This window comes from Nothobranchius furzeri, chromosome 15 (assembly GCF_043380555.1).
Source record: "Nothobranchius furzeri strain GRZ-AD chromosome 15, NfurGRZ-RIMD1, whole genome shotgun sequence".
NCBI lineage: Eukaryota > Metazoa > Chordata > Actinopteri > Cyprinodontiformes > Nothobranchiidae > Nothobranchius > Nothobranchius furzeri.
Genome location: NC_091755.1, coordinates 57,576,747 through 57,598,766, shown reverse-complemented (window position 1 = coordinate 57,598,766; position 22,020 = coordinate 57,576,747). Strand labels below are relative to the sequence as shown.

At 41.3% G+C, this 22,020-nt stretch overlaps 2 protein-coding genes across 2 annotated transcripts; one reads left to right on the top strand and one right to left on the bottom strand.

Moving 5' to 3' along the window:
• The first annotated feature begins 659 nt into the window (after positions 1–659).
• On the top strand, positions 660–15,820 carry gdap1l1 (ganglioside induced differentiation associated protein 1-like 1). Its single transcript, XM_015968200.3, has 6 exons — positions 660–916; positions 3,930–4,122; positions 9,220–9,393; positions 11,005–11,099; positions 13,538–13,652; positions 13,731–15,820. Exons 1-6 carry the CDS (start codon positions 737–739, stop codon positions 14,072–14,074), a joined length of 1,101 nt encoding a protein of 366 aa, XP_015823686.1. The 5' UTR covers positions 660–736; the 3' UTR covers positions 14,075–15,820.
• A 2,640-nt stretch (positions 15,821–18,460) lies between these two features.
• fitm2 (fat storage inducing transmembrane protein 2) lies at positions 18,461–21,998 on the bottom strand. The gene is made up of 2 exons (XM_015968202.3): positions 21,587–21,998; positions 18,461–21,102 (listed from the first exon to the last, which is right to left on the bottom strand). The coding sequence occupies exons 1-2, from the start codon at positions 21,757–21,759 to the stop codon at positions 20,493–20,495; spliced, it is 783 nt and encodes a 260-aa protein (XP_015823688.3). The 5' UTR covers positions 21,760–21,998; the 3' UTR covers positions 18,461–20,492.
• Between the last annotated feature and the right edge of the window lie 22 nt (positions 21,999–22,020).

Here is a 22,020-nt window from a genome sequence, read left to right as displayed (position 1 = left end):
TAGATAGATAGATAGATAGATAGATAGATAGATAGATAGATAGATAGATAGATAGATAGATAGATAGATAGATAGATAGATAGATAGATAGATAGATAGATAGATAGATAGATATCAAAGGGGTTGAGGAAATATTTTTCCTCCTTTTATTTTGATAGGCTACTTCCGCTTTACATCTGTCTGAATTGTCATGCCGGCTAAAGGTTTAGTTTGAAACCCTCACAATTGGAGTCACATCTGTTTATTTTAACTTTTAAATGTTTAAGTTTGTAAATTTGCCAACAGAAGTAGTGAAAAGTGTCTAAATGTTTCAGTTTACCATACCACCAGACATTTATCTATATTCAGTCTGATTTGTCCTCTCTGAAGGAGATGTTTTATTTATTATTTCGCTTAGAAATGGTTTTGTGTTTTCTACAAGCCACGTGACCTTCCGCTGAAGCGCGCCCCGCTGTCCGCGCGCCTGATATTTTTGTGATTCTCCAGGACCAGCGCAGCCCCAGTAACCGGGCCCGGTTGGTTTGGGATCTGGGAGGAGAGGCGCTTTGCGCACCGGAGCCGTTAACTGTACTGACTGAAGCTGCTGCCGCGTGAGCAGGTGATGCTGCGCTCGAGCTGCTGCTGACACCCCCCACCCCCCACCCCCCCACCACCCCCGCGCGCGTGGATCTGTCTCTGCCCCTCCTCTCTGTCCCTCCTCGCGCCTCTCCTCCGCACACGCACAAAACGCTCTGTCATGGCGTCTTCCAACCATGTTACCCCCACCAACTGTAGCTGGTGGCCCATCTCAGCCATGGATGGAGACGGGAAGATCACGCACGGGGAGGACTGCGAGGAGCCCGTGGCGGAGCCCAAACCCTTCAACAAAGACAGGCTCGTTTTGTACCACTGGACGCAGTCTTTCGCCTCCCAGAAGGTAAGAAAGGAAGAGAGCAGAGCAGGAAAATGGAGCTCTGCTCTGACCGAAGCATGTTTGGATGTGAGTATGAACAGAGCTGAGCTCCATCTCAGAAAAAACACTGCAGCAGGGCGCGCGCTTTTTCGGCATCCAGAAGGAAGAATAATAACACAAATCCTCCAATCTTCATTTCCACTCCAGGGCTGATTCCAGATCAGAATATAACAGCCTGCAAGCACCGACTCGTGACATCCGTAGTGATCCCAGTGCTGTGTAAACTAAAGGCCTTCTGCCCTGGATCTCATATGGTGCTGTTTTGATGCTCCACCTGATCCTTGTTTATGCACAGAGTCAGATCAGTAGGAGCAGTCCGCTCACACCGATCAGTTCATCTGGAGCTCAGGGTCACCCTGATTTGCTGTTTCAGCTGTCTCAGCTGCTAGGAGGACATTAGATCCTGGTTGGATGGACTTGAGATACATTCAGATGCTATTAAATACAAACCTGGGAATACTGAGGATCTGTTTTTATGTAAACAATTCACAGTCCACACCCAGTAGGTGAGGGCCAGAATGGTAAATACAGGGCTGCATGGGAGGTTGTGGGTTTGACTCCCTGCTGACTTTCTGTATCATCGCTGTGCCCTGCATCTTTTAGCTGCTCCCTCTTCAGCAGGTCCTCAAATTCTCCAGAAGCCCGCGCTTCATACCAGTTGTGTTGATGCAGGGAAACATAGCAAACCTGCAGTAAGTAGCCTTCCAGGACCAGGACTCAACGTCCCTAATCTCATATTCTGTTGGACCATCATTCTAAAGATTCCCCTCCATCATCGTAAAGAAAATCTTCCCTGAAGCATCACAGGAAAGTTTGTTCCTGTAACACCTCAATGGTTTCACAACCTTTCTAAAGCTATGCCTCCAACAGGGATAGCATGAGTTAATATTCACACCAAAAAAATTATAGTTCTTCAGCTGCATAACCAGAAAGACTCCTGACCTAGAGCCTGTCCTAACCAGTACCGTCCTGCAGTCTGGACCTTTCGCCTCAGCGTTGCTTCTTCTGATGAATGTAAACAGATAAAAGTCTTGACTGTTCATCTGAACCTTTGAAAAATCAGAACCAACACTCTCAGTGTTGGAGCTCCACTTATAATCTGTAGTCCTGGATTACTCGGTGGAGGTCTTCCTGCACGTGGGATTAACAGTTACATGCAGGTCAGCTGATCTGAAAGTAATCTGCAGCTGCTTTAATAATCAATCCCAGATGTAGATGAAACATTTATGTTAGCATTTAAAGGAATGTTTGTGCTTTAAAACAATAAAACAGCAACCGATGAACATTTTGCAACAAACATTTGTGTAATATTAGACTTATAAGCTATGGGACCTATCCTTGTTTTCATAAAACGGGCTGCAGTTGTTAGCACTGTTGCCTCGCAGCACAAAGGTTGCAGGAGGTGGTCAGACTTATTTATTAGCGGTACCTGGTTGATACTGTGTTGGTCCGTTTTTGTCCATTTGGCCCTATAGGGGTCATGGGGGTAGTTACCCCGGCAGAGAGGCCCTTTACCTCCTCCCGCTCCACTGGTTGAACCCCAAGGTGTTCCCTTGCCAACATGGTGATGTAATCCTTCCAACGTGTCCTGGGTCAACCCAGGGTCTTCCTGCCAGAGGAACGTTCTTGAAACACCTCCCCTGTGAAGCGTCCAGGAGTCATCCTGACTAAATGTCCAAACCACCCCACGTGGCTCCTCTACACAGAGGAGGAGCAGCCGCTCTACTCCGAGTCCATCCCAGATGTACGGGCTCCTCACCCCATCGCTAAGGCTCAGCCCGGCCACCCGACAGAGGAAACTCATTTTGACCGCTTGTATTTGACATCTTGTTCATTCAGTCACTACCCACAGCTCGTGAGCACAAAGGAGAATTGGGAGAAAGCTTGGGCAGTGAATTGAAAGCTTTCCTTTCTGACTTAGCTCTTTCTTCACTATGACACACTGATTAGCACCTGCATCACTGCAGACGCCTTAACGATCTCCCGCTCCTTCCTCACTCATGAACAAGAGCCACTTAAACTCCTAGAGGCAGGACCTCTCTCTTGACTCAGAAGGATACCTTGACTCTTAACAATAACATTTATTTTATTTTATTATTAACCCAGATTTATAAAATTTGCTTCCTTATTTTAAGAAAAGAGCAGATCACAAATATTTGACTGTGTCTATTTAACCCATAAGCATCTTTTAGAGGCTATGGTTTTCTTTAACTCTTGTCCACTGGGCTGAAGGAGCTTATATTGTGCCTCTAAGCAGCTGAACCTCTTGGCATCATTACCAGGGAATGACTAATATTATTGTGTAACAGTGATTATTTGTTAGCATCCTTATGGGACACCTTAGCAGTACAATGCTTCATTTCAATCAGACACACTGGTCCACTTAAAAACTGTAGCACTGATAGAAAACAGTTGTTTTATTCACTTCCACTGTGTTAAGAAATGTTCAGTAGAACTCATAGACGCTGTCCTTCACCCTTTCCTCTTTATTTTATTTTATTATTCAGTGGTGTCGATGCAGGGACGCTGAAGCACTCTTTTGTTCACAGTTCTATTACAGCTTTGTCCATTTTCACCCAGCAGTTTAAAACTAAACAACCATCAAAACATCTCATTCAGGAGGAGTTTTGGTTGCAGTAAATTGTTGAGAGGAGTCAGAAAGACCTGTAAGAAATGTTCACATTGAGGACAATGAGACTTTAGCTGAACAGGTGAGAAAGCCCCGCCTCTTTTGGAGCTCAGGCAAACTTCGTGTCATTGAAAGTTTAACCAACAAATGTCTGAGCTGGTGTTTATATACATTTTAGATTTGTTTCTACAGAATGTTCGTCTGAAAGTCGACGATGTCACACTCAGGTTTATGAACTATCTTAAAGTTAATTTTTCTGCCTTCCGAGCAACAAGCAGCAACCGGTTTATACTGAGTATAAAAACAGGTGTGTGGCGTCTGGAGTTCAGCCTGTTCCTGTGATTTCAGGTGCGACTAGTGATCCATGAGAAGGGTCTGGTCTGTGAGGAGAGGGATGTGAGTTTGCCGCTGCAGGAGCACAAAGAGCCGTGGTTCATGAGGCTGAACCTGGGAGAGGAGGTCCCCGTCTTTCTCCATGGAGACGCCATCATCAGTGACTACAACCAGATCATAGACTACATGGAGAAGAACTTTGTGGGAGGTATGGCTCTGTGATCTCGAGAATGTGGGAAGTTTACTTTTTATTGTAAAGTTTGAGGTAGATCCATGTGTTTTGAGCTTCTGCAACAGAACACGTTTTTTGTTGCTTTCTCAGTGAATCTTCAATGTTTGAAATGATTTGTGACACATTTATTCAGTTCTACAAGCAGCAGGTGGTGGTTTGGTTGGGACCAAGTGGGAAAAATCCTGGAACCAGTTTGAGTTCCAAACCTGTCTACCTGTGCACCATTCCTCTGACCTAAAAGTTACCCACGCCACAGCTGAGACGGCAGGTTTAGGAGTCTTTTTTCCTGATATTTGGACATCTCTGATTGGATGACAGCAACATGACTCTACCACTGACTTGAAACGCTGATGTTTTATCTCCACAAATAACACAAGCCTGGAGGAGCTGCTGTGTGGTGAAGTTGCTATTGCAAAAGATTAGCTTAAACTGGCCGAGACATTCTCTGCTGATTCCCGGACATTAAACCAACAACAGCCTTCCCCGTAACGATTTGAGATGGGTGAGTCCGTGAAGGTTCAGTGACAGTGTGACATAGATCTGTCAGGCTTTTCTAATCCTAGAGTTTCACCATCTATTGTCTTATCAGAAGCTGATGCAAGAGATAGGTGTAGGAAACTATTTTCATGTTCAGTCTGCATTATAATCAGAATTAAACAAAAAAATGTTTTCAGTCAGCCACACTTTTAAGTAAAAGTTTTAACATTTATCGGCTAGATCAGATGTGCATTTAATGTACATATGTGTTATCATCATTGTAGATGTCTAAACAGTTTTAATAAATAGGACTTGATTTCAGAAATCTAATGTAGTTAAGTCCTGGTTTTCTTTTCACCTGCTGGCCTGAATTCCAGTTGTTGATCTTCTCAGTCCCTACACCCCCAGCAGGCCCCTGAGGTCCAGTGATCAAAGCCTACTGGTTGTGCAGCACTAGGCTAAAGACCAAAGGTGACAGATCATTTGCTGCTGTGGCCCCCAGACTCTGGAACTGTCTCCCCCTGAGCCTGAGATCAGTGGACTCAGTGGTCTCCTTTAAAAATCAGCTGAAGACTCACTTGTTCAAGCTGGTTTTGGTGTGAACTTCATCACCCTCTCCTTGTTCTGCTCTCCCTACCTATTCCACCTTCCTCAGGATCCACTGATTTCCCTCTTTGCTATTCACTCTCTCTCTTTCTTTAATTTTTTTAATCACAATTGTCTATTTTTTGCTCATTTTAAATATATTTTTAATAATTTTTTTAAATATTTTTTATATTTAATATTTTTTTGTTTTTGTGAAGCACCTCATGATTTTTATCTTGAGAGGTGCTATAGAAAAGTTATTTTCTTCTTCTTCTTCTTCTTCTTCTTCTTCTTAAACATCACCCTGCAGTTGCTGTACAGTTGTTTAGTGGGTTTAAGGGGTTGCTGTTCTTTATCAGTACAGACAGAAGACCAGGGGGGAGGATCCATTGGCACAGTCGGGGGGGGGGGGGGGGGGGGGAGGTCTTCAAAAGTTGGGGTTGCTAAGACAGTATGTGACTGAATCTGGTCATTGCTTTAGCAACCCCAAGCTGCCGCCGGGCACCACCCCTGCTGTCTGACCTGTATTTCTGTCGTCTCATTAAATGGGTGCTGGATATTCCTAATGCTATCTTTGAATAAAACATTTTGGTAAACACACATTTGACATGTTTAACAGCAAAACATTCAAATCCAAGCTGTAAGTCTATTAGGAGTGAGGCTCTAGTTCCTGTTTTTGGTTTGCAGACTTTATGTGTCAGACTTTCTCTGCAGTCAGGTTTTGAAAAGACTCTTCCTCGTGCTTTTAGTGTTGATTAAAACTTATGAAAGTTTGTGTCATGAGAACCAGAATTACTTTTACCGTTTTGGGTGGGAGGGTTGCATGCTGCCTACATGTTTTCCCCTCTTTCTACCTTCGTTTGACACACCACCACTAACACGTGACTCTAGTGTTCATATGGGTAAGAAGTAATCACTGTGAAAAAAGTGCACGCTTGCTAAATGGATTGTGAAAAATCATTTTAATAACTGTTTTTTGGGAGATTTCTTTTTTTTTTATCATTTTTTGACAAAGTCTAATGAAAGTTTAGAGTTGCATGTGGTCCAATATAAATCACTTCAAATGTTATACACGATTTGTTACAACTCAACAGTCTGAGTCTGATATTCTAAGTAAAAATCGGTTATGGTTTGTTTTCATTTGGAAAGCAGAGACAATGACTCAGTCACTGGATTAGGTTGGCACCAGCACTGACCCAGCCTGTGGCTCAGATAACCTACAGGCACCTACCAGATCCATGAGCTGCAGAACTTATCAGGACAGGTTTGTGTAGGACACACACTCCTTCTGCTGCCATCTGACTGTCCCGTGTGAGTGTGTGCTGATACACTGATACGTAACATCATCATCATGTCACCAATCCAATCCCTGATTAGATAAGACAGAACAGGAATATTTCCCAGGGAGAAATCTGCTAATGACTAGAAATAATGTCATTACTGAACTAAAACAGTACAAATGAATTTATGTGGGAGATAAAAGTGCAGCTTCAGCAGCTGCTCAAGTGGAGGCTTAAACAGAAGATGGAAATGTATGCAGAACAGACATGCTGTTCTAACCTGCTGTTTAGCATCGCGGTTCCTGTGGTTCTGATCTACAGGACTGTCAGCAATGAAAGGTGACAAAGCAGAAATGGACTTCTGTGTTCAGAGGTGTTTATTTTAGCTATTTGATGGTGAACAGTGATTTCTTATTGAGTGCTATATGTATGTCCATAGAGATATCTGTCCACATTTATTTTATTTCTTCTCTGTCCGGACGTGCCTTTACCCAGGCACTCGTCTGGATGCTGACCCATCTAAATGAGAACTGGTGCTGTGAGTCTGTCTGGAGGGTGAGAAGAGACACGTTCTCCATTATCGATGCAGAGCCGCTCAACTGTACGCCATCTTCTCTGATCCAACAACTTTTTGATAACTCACATCAGTTTAAAATGATGAAACTCTTTGACACAGCTGCACGGTGATGCAGCAGGTAGCACCGTTGCCTCGCAGTGAGAAGGTTGCAGATCAGAATCCTGGCGGTGGCTTTTCTATGCAGAGTTTGCATGTTCCCCCCACACATGTGTGGCTTTTCTCTGGGTACTTCAGCTTCTTCAAAACATGCCTGTCAGGTTAATCAGATAATCTATTGTCCCTTGGTGTGAGAGAGGGCGTGACTGGTTGTTTGTCCCTGTGAAGGACTGGAGATCTGTCCAGGGCACCAGCTTCCTTTGACCCTTCTGAGGAGTAATTGATTAAATAACGAGTAAGTGAGTGAACCCCTCTGATCTCCTGAAGGTGCATCATCACATTTATTACAGTTGCTTTTCTGTTATTTACGTCACAGTGCAATTCGAACGTCTTTTCTCTTTCTCTTTATTTGTTTCATTCAAAGTGTTTAATATACATACAAACATACATACACACACATACATACATACATATATATATATATATATATATATATATACAAACAACAACAAAACATATATAAACATGAACACCAAACAATTTGAATGAAAAGGGGCAGAAGGAAGAAATATCCTATATAATCTGCCCCTATTTACAAACCAAACTTTTTAATAATGCTTCCATACAATTCTCAATAAACAAAAAAACAAATTCCTTTTATATTCTTGTAACTTACAGACCTAATCAGACACCAACTGAATTTAGGTTATTGTAGTTTTGTAATACACTTGATTTGAGACATTTTTTTTAAATATATTTAGTGACTCTGGTTCTTTTATGTCTTTGCTAAGGTTGTTCCATATTCTCACGCCGTTTACAGAGATAGTCATTTCCTTCATTCTGGTTCTAAATTTCGTTTTTTTAAATACTTCAGTTCCTTTTAAGAAATAATTACTGACTTTTTTTCAAACATTTTCTGAATGTTGGTGGGTAACGTATTGGTTTTAGCTTTATACATTGTTTGCAATATTTTCATATTCACTTGATCATAAAATTTCAGTAGTTTATATTTGACGAATAACAGATTGGATGGATCTCCATAGTGATTGTTATTAATGATTCTCAATGCTCTTTTCGGTAGAATAAACAGTGGTTGTGTATGAGTTTTACATGTGGATCCCCATATTTCTACACAGTAAGTCAAGTATGGAACAATTAGTGAGATATCAGCAATCCAGAACTATTCAGTAAAAACTTAACTTTATGTAGTACTGCAATGACTTTGGCAATTTTACCTCTGATATAACCTATGTGTGACTTCCAGGTGATAGCTTCATCAAACATGACTCCTCAAAATTTCATTTCTTTCACCCTTTGAATGTCCATTCCATTTATTTTTATTGTTACATCTTTGTTGTCTCTGTCATTAAACAATATAAAATTTGTTTTATTAAGATTCAGTGAAAGTCTGTTGATGTCAAACCAGTTGTTAACTTTTATCAGTTCGTCATTTATCGCTCTAGTTACTTCTGCTACTTCTGCAGAATCACCGCAGAGCGTTCCCCGGTCGGTCGCTACGTACGGTGGGGCTGATTACTCAGGGATCTGGAGCTCAGCCAGGTGCAGCTTCATCTCCAGGTGGTGGCTGGCTGTGACTCTGTAGGCTGATAAAAACCTGCTCCGTTGGCCCACCAAAGCCCAGGGCACCGAGCACGACTACAGCCATAGGGACAGTGAGCTAAGACTGAGAGTAAGACAACTTCTCTCAGGGGACAGGTACTGAAGCAGTGGAGTTAAATAGCCTATCATCAATTACCCACAATGCTCAGTGTTTCTCTTCAGTTTGAACTATATCAGGTAAACATCAAATCAGGCGTCAGGTGCTGAAGGATTTCAGTGTTTTTTTAATGAGCCATATCAGAGACAGCTAGTTCTGCAGGAACATAGTTGTGTTGAATGCCTTTCTGTGTTGCAGACAAAACATGACTTTCCAAACATGCAGTTATTTCTGGGCTTTGTGAACCAGTGTGCACCGGTATAGGCAGTCCCATTCTTTTTCTGTAGCTCGGTTGGGTCTGTGAGATTCCTTCACCTCCTCTTTGTGCCTCCCTGTCTTAGACACCGTGGCCCAGCTGATTCCTGACGCAGACTCCCCTCTCTATGAGCGTGTGCAGCAGTACCGCCAGCTGCTGGATGGCCTGCCCATGGACGCTTACACACATGGCTGCATCCTTCATCCGGAGCTCACTACTGACTCTATGATCCCAAAGTACGCCACAGCAGAAATACGTCGTAAGTGGCATCAGCTCGCTGCACGGTGCAGGCATGAACATCCACTGTTGTTGTCTTTATGAGCGAGAGATGATCACGAGTCCCAGTCTGTTATCTTTTATTTAAAGTACCAATATTTCAGCTGGTGTTAACTCCTTTTGTTTCTACTTTCTGAGTTTTTATTCTGTAGCCTGAGTGACACGTTTAACTCTCTTCTTTCTAACAGGCTGTTAATCAAAATTAAAGGTGACATATTGTGACCAAACCACACGAACACATGCCAAAAGATTTTTGCCAATTGTTGCTGGGCGCTCTGGTCCGCGTACCATCCATCAGCATATATACTTGACATTTAATTTCCATAGGCTAGAATTATAAGGCTTGGGTTCCAAATGGGAGGTTCTCATGTTTTCCTCCCTTTAAACATTTTCCATTGTCTTTCCTTTTCTGCTTCCTTTTGATGTTTTCATTGAAAAACGATGCCACTTTTGGAAGTGAAGATAAAAGATTTTTTAAAGTTAGCTGCTTCTTTCTCTTATTGGAGCCACTAGGATAACTCCATTTCATGCATGCTTAATGTTTTGACTACCGCTTCGAGTTTGTTACGAACCAGTGTTGCCAGATCCAAAATCCTACAATATCGTACAGAGAGGCCTAAATTATCGTTTTTCAGTACAAATTATTGTACATTATAAATTTGATAACTCCCACGCAGGACGCTAAACTTGTGTCCGGTGTTGCTTTGCTTTACCTTCATCTGTCCCTTCTCTGGTTTTTCTTTTAAGATTAGAAGCCATTGTCTCGTCGCTCTGTCCTCCTAGCTTAGACTTAACTCGGCGCGCTCGCAGGCAAACAGCAAAAACTGGCGGGCCACTGCCACATTATATAACCTTACAGTTTCTCACGAGAGTAGGCCCTATTGATGTGATTGGGCTATTTATTGTACAGAGACCCAGAGTCAGGTTTTGTAATAGACACAATAGCATAAACCTGTAAGCACTGAGGTGAAATCTGACTTCAGAACAGTTTAACATTATGTAATTGACATGGGAAAGCCACAGCAAAAGACGGTGTTACTAGATGCAATGTGAAATTATCGTACATTTGAGGATTTTTGAAACTATTGATCGTACATCGTACAGAGCCCAAAATTATGGTACAAATACGATAATTATCGTACATCTGGCAACACTGTTACGAACGCTCCCGCCTCTCTTCTTCTTCTTATTTGTGGTCTTATGGCACTGGGCAAACAACAATTTGGTGCACTACTGCCACCAACTGGATTGGAGTGGAATAATTACAAATCACTTCCTGTTTGTGCATCGGCATCTTAAAGGAATAGTCCATTGTGGCATTAACAGAGGGGTGCCAGCAGTCAGGGTTAGGGGGCCCCCCAACATAAGGGGGCCCCAGGCAGCCGTTGACCTATGCCTAATGGTAAAACTGCCACTGGTTCTTGGAGTCAGACTAACTGTGTGTGTGTGTGTGTGTGTGTGTGTGTGTGTGTGTGTGTGTGTGTGTGTGTGTGTGTGTGTGTGTGTGTGTGTGTGTGTGTGTGTGTGTGTGTGTGTGTGTGTGTGTGTGTGTGTGTGTGTGTGTGTGTGTGTGTGTGTGTGTGTGAAACCACAGGACACTTGGTTAACGCAGCGACTGAGCTGATGAAGTTGGACCACGAAGAGCCTCAGCTGACAGAACCTTACCTGTCCAAGCAGAAAAAGTTAATGGTGAGTATCTTTAAGCAGTTTGATCAGAGAACAGTGTAACGTTTTGTAAGTGGCTACTTTTAACTAATTCACCGCCAGCCGTTTCCTGATCGCTAACGGCCTTCGCTCACCGTTTTTACTTTTTTTTTAAGAGTCACAGAACGTTGCGCGCTAGGATGATGTCGACGCCAAAACAACCAAAACAAAGAGGAGACTCACCTCTTACATCAGGAAGAATTCGTGTGTTTCGATCGTTATCCGTTCTTTCATAATCTGTTGTCGAATTGTGGTCGGCAGACGCTTTTCTGGTTCGCGCCTCACTTTTTTTACAGGAACGGCCCAAAGCGATCTCCTAACACATGGATGGTCTGCTTCCTGATCACATGACATGTGACATATGCGGATGAAGATCGGCTTCAGGGCTGAGATGTTTGTTCTCTCAGCGCGGGGGCTCGTTCTGATGCTCAAACAGTAAAAAGATGCAAATGACGACTTTAGTTGTCATTGGCAGTGAACGGTTGGATCTAAAATGACGACTTTAGTCGTTAATGGCAGTGAATGAGTTAATAAATTGTCAATAGAATATAAAGTTATTCAATAAAATGTAATATTCCATAAAAATATGGATTATCAATGTTATTGAACCTTTAATTTTCGATTGGTGATGAAATTAGGTAATTTGGGTATGCCGGGGAACCGACACTCATCATTAATTTGACACAGAGGCAAAAATATAGTTTATAAAAGTCAAATTATTACTATATTTCTACGACGAATGATCATACAGGATGAATGATTATAAATGATTTAAGGTAACATCAGTGTGTGAATGTGTGTGTGAATGGATGAATGATGCACTGTAGTGTAAAGTGCTTTGGAGTCCTTACTCTGAGAGGCGCTATACAAGTGCGGGTCATTTATCATAATCAGACTCTGATGAAACATGATCTAAGATGTTATTAAAAGTCTAATTAAGTGTCTTAGAGAGAATGTGATGTCTGGGTTTAAAAAAATAATCTGGCTGAATTTTTAATTAGTTATCAAATTAGTCTTAACCATCCAACACCAGTGTTTGTAAAGCTACGGTACCCGTATGGCGAGGCTTCTCAGCGATCTGGTGGAGCAGCGATGTCGGTTCGGCCAGGCTGCCGGATGGAATTGACTTCTGAGACATCCGAGGGTCGCAGCTTTCCTTGGAATTTTTACCATCGGTCATAAGATACCCCCTGGGTGACTGCTGGCGGCTCTGATGTTGTTTGGCAGGTTGATCTTGAAAAAGGATGGTTCATCGCCACTAAAAATATTCTGTTGAAAGACCTGGTCTGATCCCCCAACGGGAGATGAATTTAGCATGAAGGCTGGGACACCTTGCTTGAACTGAAGTTTCAGTTCCGTGACTAATCAGAGGTTGTAGTGAAGACAAGAGTCCTCAGATGTCACACCTTTTTCCAAGAAACAGAAAAGGCTTATTTCACTCAATATGTGAAGTAAATATGATATAAAAGTCATTTGTCAATATACGGATATTAATATGTGACATAACTGATGTTAAATTATTATTAAAGTTGTTGATTCATTCATTACTGTAAAGCAATCAAGTCTTATTAAAATCCCTTTAGATAAAACATTCATTGTAGATAAAACAGTACCTTTAAAGTGAGGAAATCACGGTAGGAGACACTTCAAGATTATTTTATTAAAGTTAGAAAGTCTGGAGGACCTTGTGCGTAGACAGGGCAGCTTTGTTACGACGGATTCCCGGATGGCGAGGTCAGAAACAGCACGTTTGGATTGGAAAGCACACAGCATTCTGGGTAGATGAAGCTGGTTGTGGACAGTGTAATGTTTTGGTGACCTCTGACCTACAAGGCCTCCCGCAACGCTACAACAGATTAATAATTGTCCTGATCCTGTTTTTAATTTCTGAAATTCTGGACTTTTTCCTTCATGCCACCAGATGTGCCATGAAGAGTTTTCTTTAAATTGGAGGGTTGCTGGTTTAATCCTTATGTAGCCTAACAAAAAGTACTTAAAGGAGGCTGATTTTACCAAAAGGCTCTGCTTGCGTCTCAGTGGTGGTTTTACAGGAAATCCATAATTTTTACAAATTTTGAACGACCACAAAATCTATTTCCAGACCAAACCAACTAACAATAGTGACTATGAGAAAACTATCAGTATTATCTTCAGTGTTAGAGGATAGGCATGGATTATGAAAGATTTTTGTCTAACATAATAAGAGCTAAAATCACTTTTCTGTATTAGAATTAATCTAATTCAAATGTTTCACTATATGAGGAAAGTATAAATAGCAAGAAACAATTAATGACATGTTTAGTTGCCATTTAAAATCCCAACCTGCGATATTTTATCTTTCACATAATATTTAAAAAAAAACATATTTGGGGCGTCATTAATCTAAGCCCTTCACCTTTCAACATTTTCTTCATGGTTTTCAGACAAAAATCTTGGACCATGATAATGTGAACTACCTGAAGAAAATTCTGGGGGAGTTAGCCATGGTTCTGGATCAGGTAGAGGCTGAACTCGAGAAACGGAAACTGGAATATCAAGGTTTGTCCATAAAAACACATTCCAGGAATTTTATTTATTTATTTATTTATTTATTTATTTATTTATTGTGTCTTACAGGTCAGAAGTGTGAGTTGTGGCTTTGTGGACCTGAATTTACACTAGCTGATATCTGCCTTGGAGCCTTGTTACACAGGCTCAAGTTCTTGGGACTTTCTAAGAAATACTGGGAGGACGGCAGCCGGCCCAATCTGCAGTCCTTTTTTGTGCGTGTGCAAAAACGCTACGCTTTTCGAAAGGTCTTGGGAGACATCCACACGACCCTGCTGTCAGCAGTGCTGCCCAACGCCTTCCGAATGGTAAAAAAGAAGCCGCCATCCTTCTTCGGAGCCTCTTTTCTCATGGGCTCACTGGGTGGGATGGGCTACTTTGCCTACTGGTATTTAAAAAAGAAATACATGTAGTGAATGCCCTGTTGTTGTGTTAAATGTCTGTGTAGTTGTGTGATGCTTCAACTTTTCTGTAATATTTTATGACTGCAGGAAACTATAATGAATCTATATAGAGTACACTATTACTTACCTGGGTACACAATGAAATATGAAAACATTCCATAGTAAGAAATTACCGACAGCACATTTTCTGGAAGTCAAAGTCTTCATTGAGTTTATGTTTTGGAAACTTGCAGCCATTGTGCATGCAAGAGCTCATCTAATTATTTTATTTTGAGAGGCATGCATTAGGTCCACTTACACTGAGATCCCAGAAACCCAGATGAACACATGAACACCAACCACGTTTGAATGACCTTTGCATGCCGCTGTTGCAGTTATGATCATACCTGCTTCCACTGCTCCATCCCTGTGAGGTGAAACCACTCAACAATCAGTCCTGAAACGTGCTACGCTAGCAGAAACTGCCAGAAGACACATCAAAAAGATGGAGGCAAAATATAAAATAATGTTTTCATTTTTTAAATGTTTTCTTGCTGAGGTCTAATTGGAAGATAGAAACCTGACAAGATGGTTAACAGCTTAGAAAAATGGTGAAAGCTAGTTGGATTCTGTTCAACATGTCTAAACTGAGCAGGCAGAATTCTGGAGCTCACAGGTAGTCTTATTTGTTTTTATGGAGTCTGTTTAAAGTGAGCTGCAGAGCTCCTGTGCTTTTGACCTGTTTTAGGCAGCTCTCATAGTAATTCGGGGGGGGGGGGGGGGGGGTATGGAGGGAACTGGACTTTATTGGTTTTGAAGTCCAGTTGCCTCCATTCGAACTCTCTAGATCTGACTAGATTGATGAGCTAACAGCTAGTCACAGCAAAGATGAAAGTAGATTATTAAACATGCCTAATCTCAAAGATGTTGTATCACAAACACTTTTATGAAAACCATCACACTGCTGTAAATTACATCAAGTCCACAAACTGTTGGAGCAAAAATTAGCATCAGCGCTATATGTAGCAATTCCATCTTAGTGTATAATAATTCCAGTGAAAATATAATAATAATTCCATTGGAGTAATCATGTAATGCAAAATTAATGACGATCTGAAGGTTATGAAGGTTTTTGATATTCTGTTAATCCCTTTTAGAACCGGTCCCACTCTGACTAATCTGTCCAGTGAATGCTAATTTGTTTTTCTCCAAACTGAGGTTGTTCAAATCTCTATTTACAGCAGGGTAGATTTTAATTGTTCGTAAAACTTCCACAGGAACATAAATACTAAACAAATATAGTGATGTTTAATTGGAGCAAGTTACAATACCTCGCTTGAACTGAAGTTTCAGTTCCGTGACTAATCAGAGATTGTAGTGGAGACAAGAGGACGAGAGGCTGCTGTCGGAAACAATCTGAAAGTTGGAAACTTTCCGGCCCCTTCCATAAATGCAAGTAAACTAATGAAACGGCTTTCAAGGTAAATTTATTTATTTGGATTTATTTTCTGTTTAAACTAGAAAAATACATTTAAATTGGAAATAAACATAATAGAAAATAGGCAAAAAGCATAATTTATCATGCAGCAAATGAAGATAATAAAAGATAAAACAAACCTTCCTCAGACTCCAAATATATATTTATGGTACAAGGGGGACACGTTGTTTACCTTTCTGTTATTTGCAAATGTTAAAACTGTTTTCTAACATCCACCAGTATGTGAACTCTAAAATATATTGTTGCCTGCTCTGATCTAGAATTAAAGTGTGTGTGTGTGTGTGTGTGTGTGTGTGTGTGTGTGTGTGTGTGTGTGTGTGTGTGTGTGTGTGTGTGTGTGTGTGTGTGTGTGTGTGTGTGTGTGTGTGTGTGTGTGTGTGTGTGTGTGTGTGTGTGTGTGTGTGACAGAGAGATGGTTGATCGGGGTTTCCAGAACATTATTTTTACAATCACACTCTTTTCCTGATCCTGTTTCTCCCTCTACTAAGAGAGCCTAGCCATGAGAGCAGCAACCAAGAGAGTCTATTTTTATCAGAATATCAGTCATCCTTATGTACACTCACACACACACACACACACACACACACACACACACACACACACACACATCTGTTTTATCCAGATTTCACTGTGTTTTGATATCACATTTGGGAGGTAATGGGATCCTTTCATGCTTGTGTTGACTGGTTGTGTTTGTTGCACAGAAGGTGTTTTATTACGTCAGAATTGTGTTCGTTGTTTCTCTGATTAAATGAAACAACCCCTGGAGCATCTCCACTGTTTAGTGTGTCATCCTCAGCTCCTCACCCATCACAGCTGTCTGCCATCATTCCCTCCAGAAAGATGCAGTCTGATGTTCTACACTGTTCAACTCATCCTTACATCTCCACAGTCTCCTACATGAAGCTGGTTCTCCTCATCTCCTTGTCATTAGATGGTTAAACACACAGTTCTGTCATCTAGAGGCATAAATGTTCCATCCCTACCTTTCCAGATGCTTCATGTCTTTTGCTGCCACAGAAATTTGTCTCCATTGGTGGAGATTAGCACCACTTTCATTCATTGCAGAAAATATTCAACCAAAGATGATGATTCATCCACAGTAGCCTCCTTTCCTCATCCTATTGCGCAAAAGTCTTCAGCCACCCTTCTCTTCTTTATATTTAGCTTTTAATGAGTCAAACCTTGTTTTTTCTCTGTCTTTGGGGTGATTGTAGGAGATAATCAGTATCCTGCTTCATTCCTGTAATATCAAGCCAACATGTTGGTGTAGATTTATCCAGGATTCAGGGGCGTGTCCAGGGAGTGGCCTGGGGTAGCACACGCCACCCTTAGAGTCTGATTGGCCACCCCAGGTGCCACCCTACTAAGTTCCAATTTAAATTGACTTTACATTGTCAACAAAAGGCTTGAGTTGTAAGCTCCAAAATAGTGTGTGGTAGCATGCACCTTTAACATTGTCTTCTAGCCCAGGCCTACAGAACATTTCTGTAATATTAATATTATTTTTTCATATTCACATAAATAATATTTAGAGTCCCACTCAACTCCAATTGGTGGCAATAATGCAACAAGAAGTGACTTGCTAACCACCACAAAACTAGAAGATGAAGAGAAAAAAATGGTGATTGTGCAATGTGAAACTCCAAAATTCACTAGAAAGCAAAAAAATAAATAAACAATTTGTGTAAATAAAGAAATAAGCAAAACCATTGGTGCCACCCATGCATAAACAAGTGCCCGACATGGGCCACCCCATTTTAAAAGTCCTGGACACGGCTCTGCCAGGATTTGGTATCTGTTTGAATTAAAAGAAAATGGACTTCCTGTCCTGTTTCATGATCATGCTCTTGATGTTTTACCTCAGAAAGTTCTGAAGAATGTTACGAGTAAAACATCTTCAGGAGCTCAGAAATGACGTCTGCTTCCTGTTTAAACAGTTCCTCGCCAGTAGTTCTCCAGACGTTTTGATGGTCTTTAAACGTTTCTTTGGAATTTGGCTGCTTTCTCCAGAGGTGCGTCTGTTTTTTCCTCGGAGTTTGTGTTGTGTAACAACGTCACCAAAGTTTGGCTCAACATCGGTCAAAACGACTGATTCCTGCGCTGGCTGAGGCTGATTAGCTGTGGCAGCCATCTTGAATTGAACTAGCTCCAAACATTATTGAGTTGCAGATGAACATCTGTTAGTTATTTTCTGAAAGGCTCATTAAAATCTGTTGCTTCACATCATACAGACATGGAGTGATCAGGTGCAAGAATGGGATCAAACAGGAGTGGAAAAACAACTCAAGTCCGAAGGAAAACTCTTTAATTAGAGAGAAATAATCATCCGCACCACTTTAAAGGATCGGTGAGCATTCTGGGCTTTAGAAGGCTGAATAAAGAGAGTAGAGGGATGGCTGTGGACTTTGGCTCAGCTCTGTTCTGATTACCCAATCAGAGTTCAGCTTCAGGTTTATCATGGAGGATGGGAAGAGCAACATGTAAAGAGAGATGCTGGGTTGGAATGCAGAAAGATCATCGAGAATCACAAAGAACTACAGATATGAAGCCTTTTAGTCTGCAAGTGACAGAAATCCTAAGGAGCCAAACAGCTTGATGACTTTTATTATTTAAAGACTTTTTAATGCTCACATTTCACAGCAGATGACGCTGAAAAGAGGCTCTAGGAACCGCCAGGTCCGTTTTCATCACGTCTGTCACAGACCCAGATGTTCAGTCTGAACTGCTTGAATTACAGAGTTTAAGTGAAGAAATCCTAGTGGTGATTTGTGATCATTATACACACTCAGATATTTTTTAACTTTTTATTTTTAATATTTCTATATGCATTAATTTATGGTGCTTTTTATGATGTTTGTTCGTAAGCCTTAATTTATTCAGTTGCCATCAATGACAAATAAACAATGACATTGAAATCCTCTGAAGCAGCTTTTTATTCAGTTAAAACTAAACTTTTAGCACAAATAAAACATGTAGAGACTCGGTTACAAAATTATTTTCATTGTTTTAGTGTGAATCTGACCAGTAGACAAGTCTACAAACTCAGAATAAAGAACTTGTTCCCATGAGAATGAAACTCTAACAGGTGACAAACATTTCCCTCCTGCTGTCTGACGTGGAGGTGAGTGGCACAACAGGATCAGGCACAAAAACTCACACAAAGATTACGTCATTTTCACATGGAGGCAAAAAGGTTTAAACCAGAGCTGCACCGATTTTGGTCTGCAGGGCTGTTACCGGATTACCTGAACATTCATCATCAACCTCTTCTAAAGGAAATGTGTGAAAAACTTAATCATTCTGAAAGTTCCACATAGAGAGAAGTTGTGTTTAGTGATGGCACGTTCACAGACCTGGAGAAAACGACGAGCAATGGCATTTCTGAGTTCCAGATAATTGGCTAGTTTGGATCGCCGGATGATTTTTGTTGCATCTCTAATATAAACACCTCTAAACAAGACAGCGTAGCACAGAAAACATTCATTGTTGGCATTTCTATAAATAAAATTAGTGTTAAAATATAATTTGAGAAGAAAAAAATACAGTCGGTTAATTTAGTGAAGTGCATTTCGGTTTTTAGCTTTAGCTATTTTTTTTTCAGCTATTTTTCACCCTGGCTTGGGTGGAAAAGAAAATGTTTTCTACTGTTTGGCCACTAAATGTTGGGAATAACAAATGTTTTAAATTTAAAATATGCCTTTATGAGTGTTTTTGTTTTCTTGAATAAATCCTCAAGACCATCTGTAGTTAAACTCAAACATAAAGGCATCTAGTTGAAAGAGGGTGCCGTGTGGAGTCACATGATCGGACGTTAAACTGCAGTTAGTCGTGAACAGCAGCGGCACGCAGACAGAAAGGCAGGTTTAACAAATCCAGGTTTTCTTCGTGCTCAGTTAAACCCGTCTACCACTTAAAGAGGATCAAGACAGCCATCACTTCAGTTTGAGTCTGCTATCGTTTTGGCCAACCAGCGACCATTCCTGTCCACCAGCTGGATTTTATATTTTTTGAGGGGGGGGATGATCAGTCAGATTATGTGCTTTTATTTTGAAATTTGTGTCAGTGTATCTGCCAGACGATAAATTTTGTTCCTAATTACTTGAAAACTCTTTAATTTCATAAAACTTGACTTGTTTCAGCATCCAGATGTTACAAATATTCCCTGATTGTTTCAGCTTTATGTCTTTATTCGTTTTTGTGTTGTTTAGGCTCATAGATGTGGTTCTGGATTTTGTCCCATCTGATTTCACTAATGTTTTCTGTTCAACTTTCATAGATCTTCTCAGTCATGGACTGGATTTGTGGTAACACTCATTGTTTTAGCGAACACAGGAGCCACGTTCTGCGGGCGTTGTGTTGTACAACTTGTTTAAAACGTTGCTCCGTCTCACAGGAACATGAACCAGTCGTCAGGAAATAAACAGAAACGGTCATTGAAGACTGCATGAAAATTAAGCACACATATTAATGTGAAACCAAAGAGCAAAATCCAGAACTGATCTTTTACACTAAATTTGGTCCCACACAAAGTTGAAGATGAAACTTTATCAGTTAAACTATAAAGTTTCCATTGAATTTCATCTAAGAGTTTCAGTCAGTCAACATGATCCAAATGCAATCCTTGTTTTTTTAATGTGTCTTTGGGGGGGGGGGGGGGTATCATTAGTTGCCATGGTGATCTATACAAAAAAAAGTGCCAACCTTGACACAGAATGAGGGGCTTTAATCTCAGGACAGTTGCTTTTAGCTCAGATTACCACGAGTCATTTTGGGATCAGCAGCTGTTATACATTGCGGAAGGACTTCCTGTCAGGCATCTTGGACAAAAAGCTTCCTAGGAGGAAATACTTTAAAATAGCTTCAAGCTTGGACCCAGCAATGTCATGTACAGTGTGTTGTTTTGAAAATGGCTGTAAAATAGCAGCCTTCTGTAGAGGGAGGTGTGGATTAGGCGTGCTGTTTTTGTTCTTTTGGCTGACGCTGAGGGGGAAGTCCAGGTGACAGAGGCTTTAGATACCACACCCGATACGTTAGATACCACCACATCAGGGCGCATACAGTTCCCAGCAGCTTATGAGATGGGTCATGGAAGTAAACAGAGGTGCAGGCAAACATCCACACCCACATCACCATCAACAGATTCAAGGCCACATACAGAAGGTTGAGGACAGTCCTAGACTGTGACGACAAACTGACTGTCTTAAGAAAAGGCATGGGGGACGTTTCCTCAAAAATGAGGAGGGCAGAGTACGTTAGAATGAAGGAGTGTCCTGAGATGTCATAGCCATGCCAGAGGAGACCGGCCCGTCTGCAGGCGGCTTTGGACGTAAACTCCTTGTTGGTAACGTGTGAGGAGCTGCTTTCAAAACAAGCGCCGGTCACATCCTCGATGTAGAAGAAGGTCTCTGTGCAGACGTACCACACAACTGTTGCTACTGCCAAGGACAAGAGCCGCCGACTGAGGAAAGACACATTCCTGCTGAAGAAGGAGTTGGACAAGAGGAGGAAGGGTGTGAGCAGCAGCAGCGTCCACCCCCACGACACTTTGACAAACAACCTGCCAGAGACAAAACACAACCCATTTAATGCTCCTCTATCATCTTTAGAACTGGACTGGTTCTAAAGGAAGTCCATCTGAAAGCTTATATTTTGAAACACACCATGGCATTTTCCTTTAGACAATTACTGACTTTCTCCTGAATTCATATTCAGATGACACAGCCCTGTATCTCAACTCTGAGAAAATATTACAACCACATAAGCTGAAGAAGTATCTGTTTTGTTATTGCTGCATATGTCAATTTTTATTTATAAACAAAATGACTTGAAATTCACAGTCACTAAGATGTCCCACCACTAGAACATCCAGTGTCACTAGCAGGACTGACTGTCGGTCCTAGAAACTTATTATAAACATGGCGTTTACTTATTCAGATAAGAAATACCTGAAAGAGTTCACACCTTAAGGAGGCTGCAGACATCACTTTACATCAGCAGGTGACAGTTATTCTGTTCAGTTTTTAAACTTTGGCTCTACTCACACGTTGACGACGTTTTTGCTGCTGCTGAAGTAAGTCTGCGGGACGAGCTCCAGCTCTTTGAGAAGCGATCCAACCAAACAAATGAGTAAAAAGATCCAGGGAGAGTTCCGCTGGACTGCATGTGTTCTCCGCAAAGACACAAGACTGTCCACAATGACATCCATCGCCGCCATGTTGACGCTGCTGAACTGGCAGGCGGAAGTTTCCCTGACGTCCCTGAAGCTCCACCAATGAGGTCTCTTCTATTTGTTTTAACTCTTACAATCTCTTGTCTTCTTACGGTAAAAATAAAATAACAAATGTTCGTTACCTCACACGAACATATCGACTTTACTTTTCAATACGTAGCAGGTTCTTTCGTGACTGTGTTTAACCAAAGTGATTTGGCGCCACCTGCTGGTCACTATCAGGACTACGTTTTGCTTCCTGGCGTG

Coding starts and splice junctions, on each gene's coding strand:
- gdap1l1 (XM_015968200.3), top strand. CDS start 737: ATGGCGTCTTCCAACCATGTTACCCCCACCAACTGTAGCTGGTGGCCC. Junction 4,123..9,219: donor GGAGAAGAACTTTGTGGGAG/GTATGGCTCTGT, acceptor TCCCTGTCTTAG/ACACCGTGGCCCAGCTGATT. Junction 11,100..13,537: donor CCAAGCAGAAAAAGTTAATG/GTGAGTATCTTT, acceptor CATGGTTTTCAG/ACAAAAATCTTGGACCATGA.
- fitm2 (XM_015968202.3), bottom strand. CDS start 21,759: ATGGCGGCGATGGATGTCATTGTGGACAGTCTTGTGTCTTTGCGGAGA. Junction 21,103..21,586: donor AGCAAAAACGTCGTCAACGT/GTGAGTAGAGCC, acceptor TGTCTCTGGCAG/GTTGTTTGTCAAAGTGTCGT.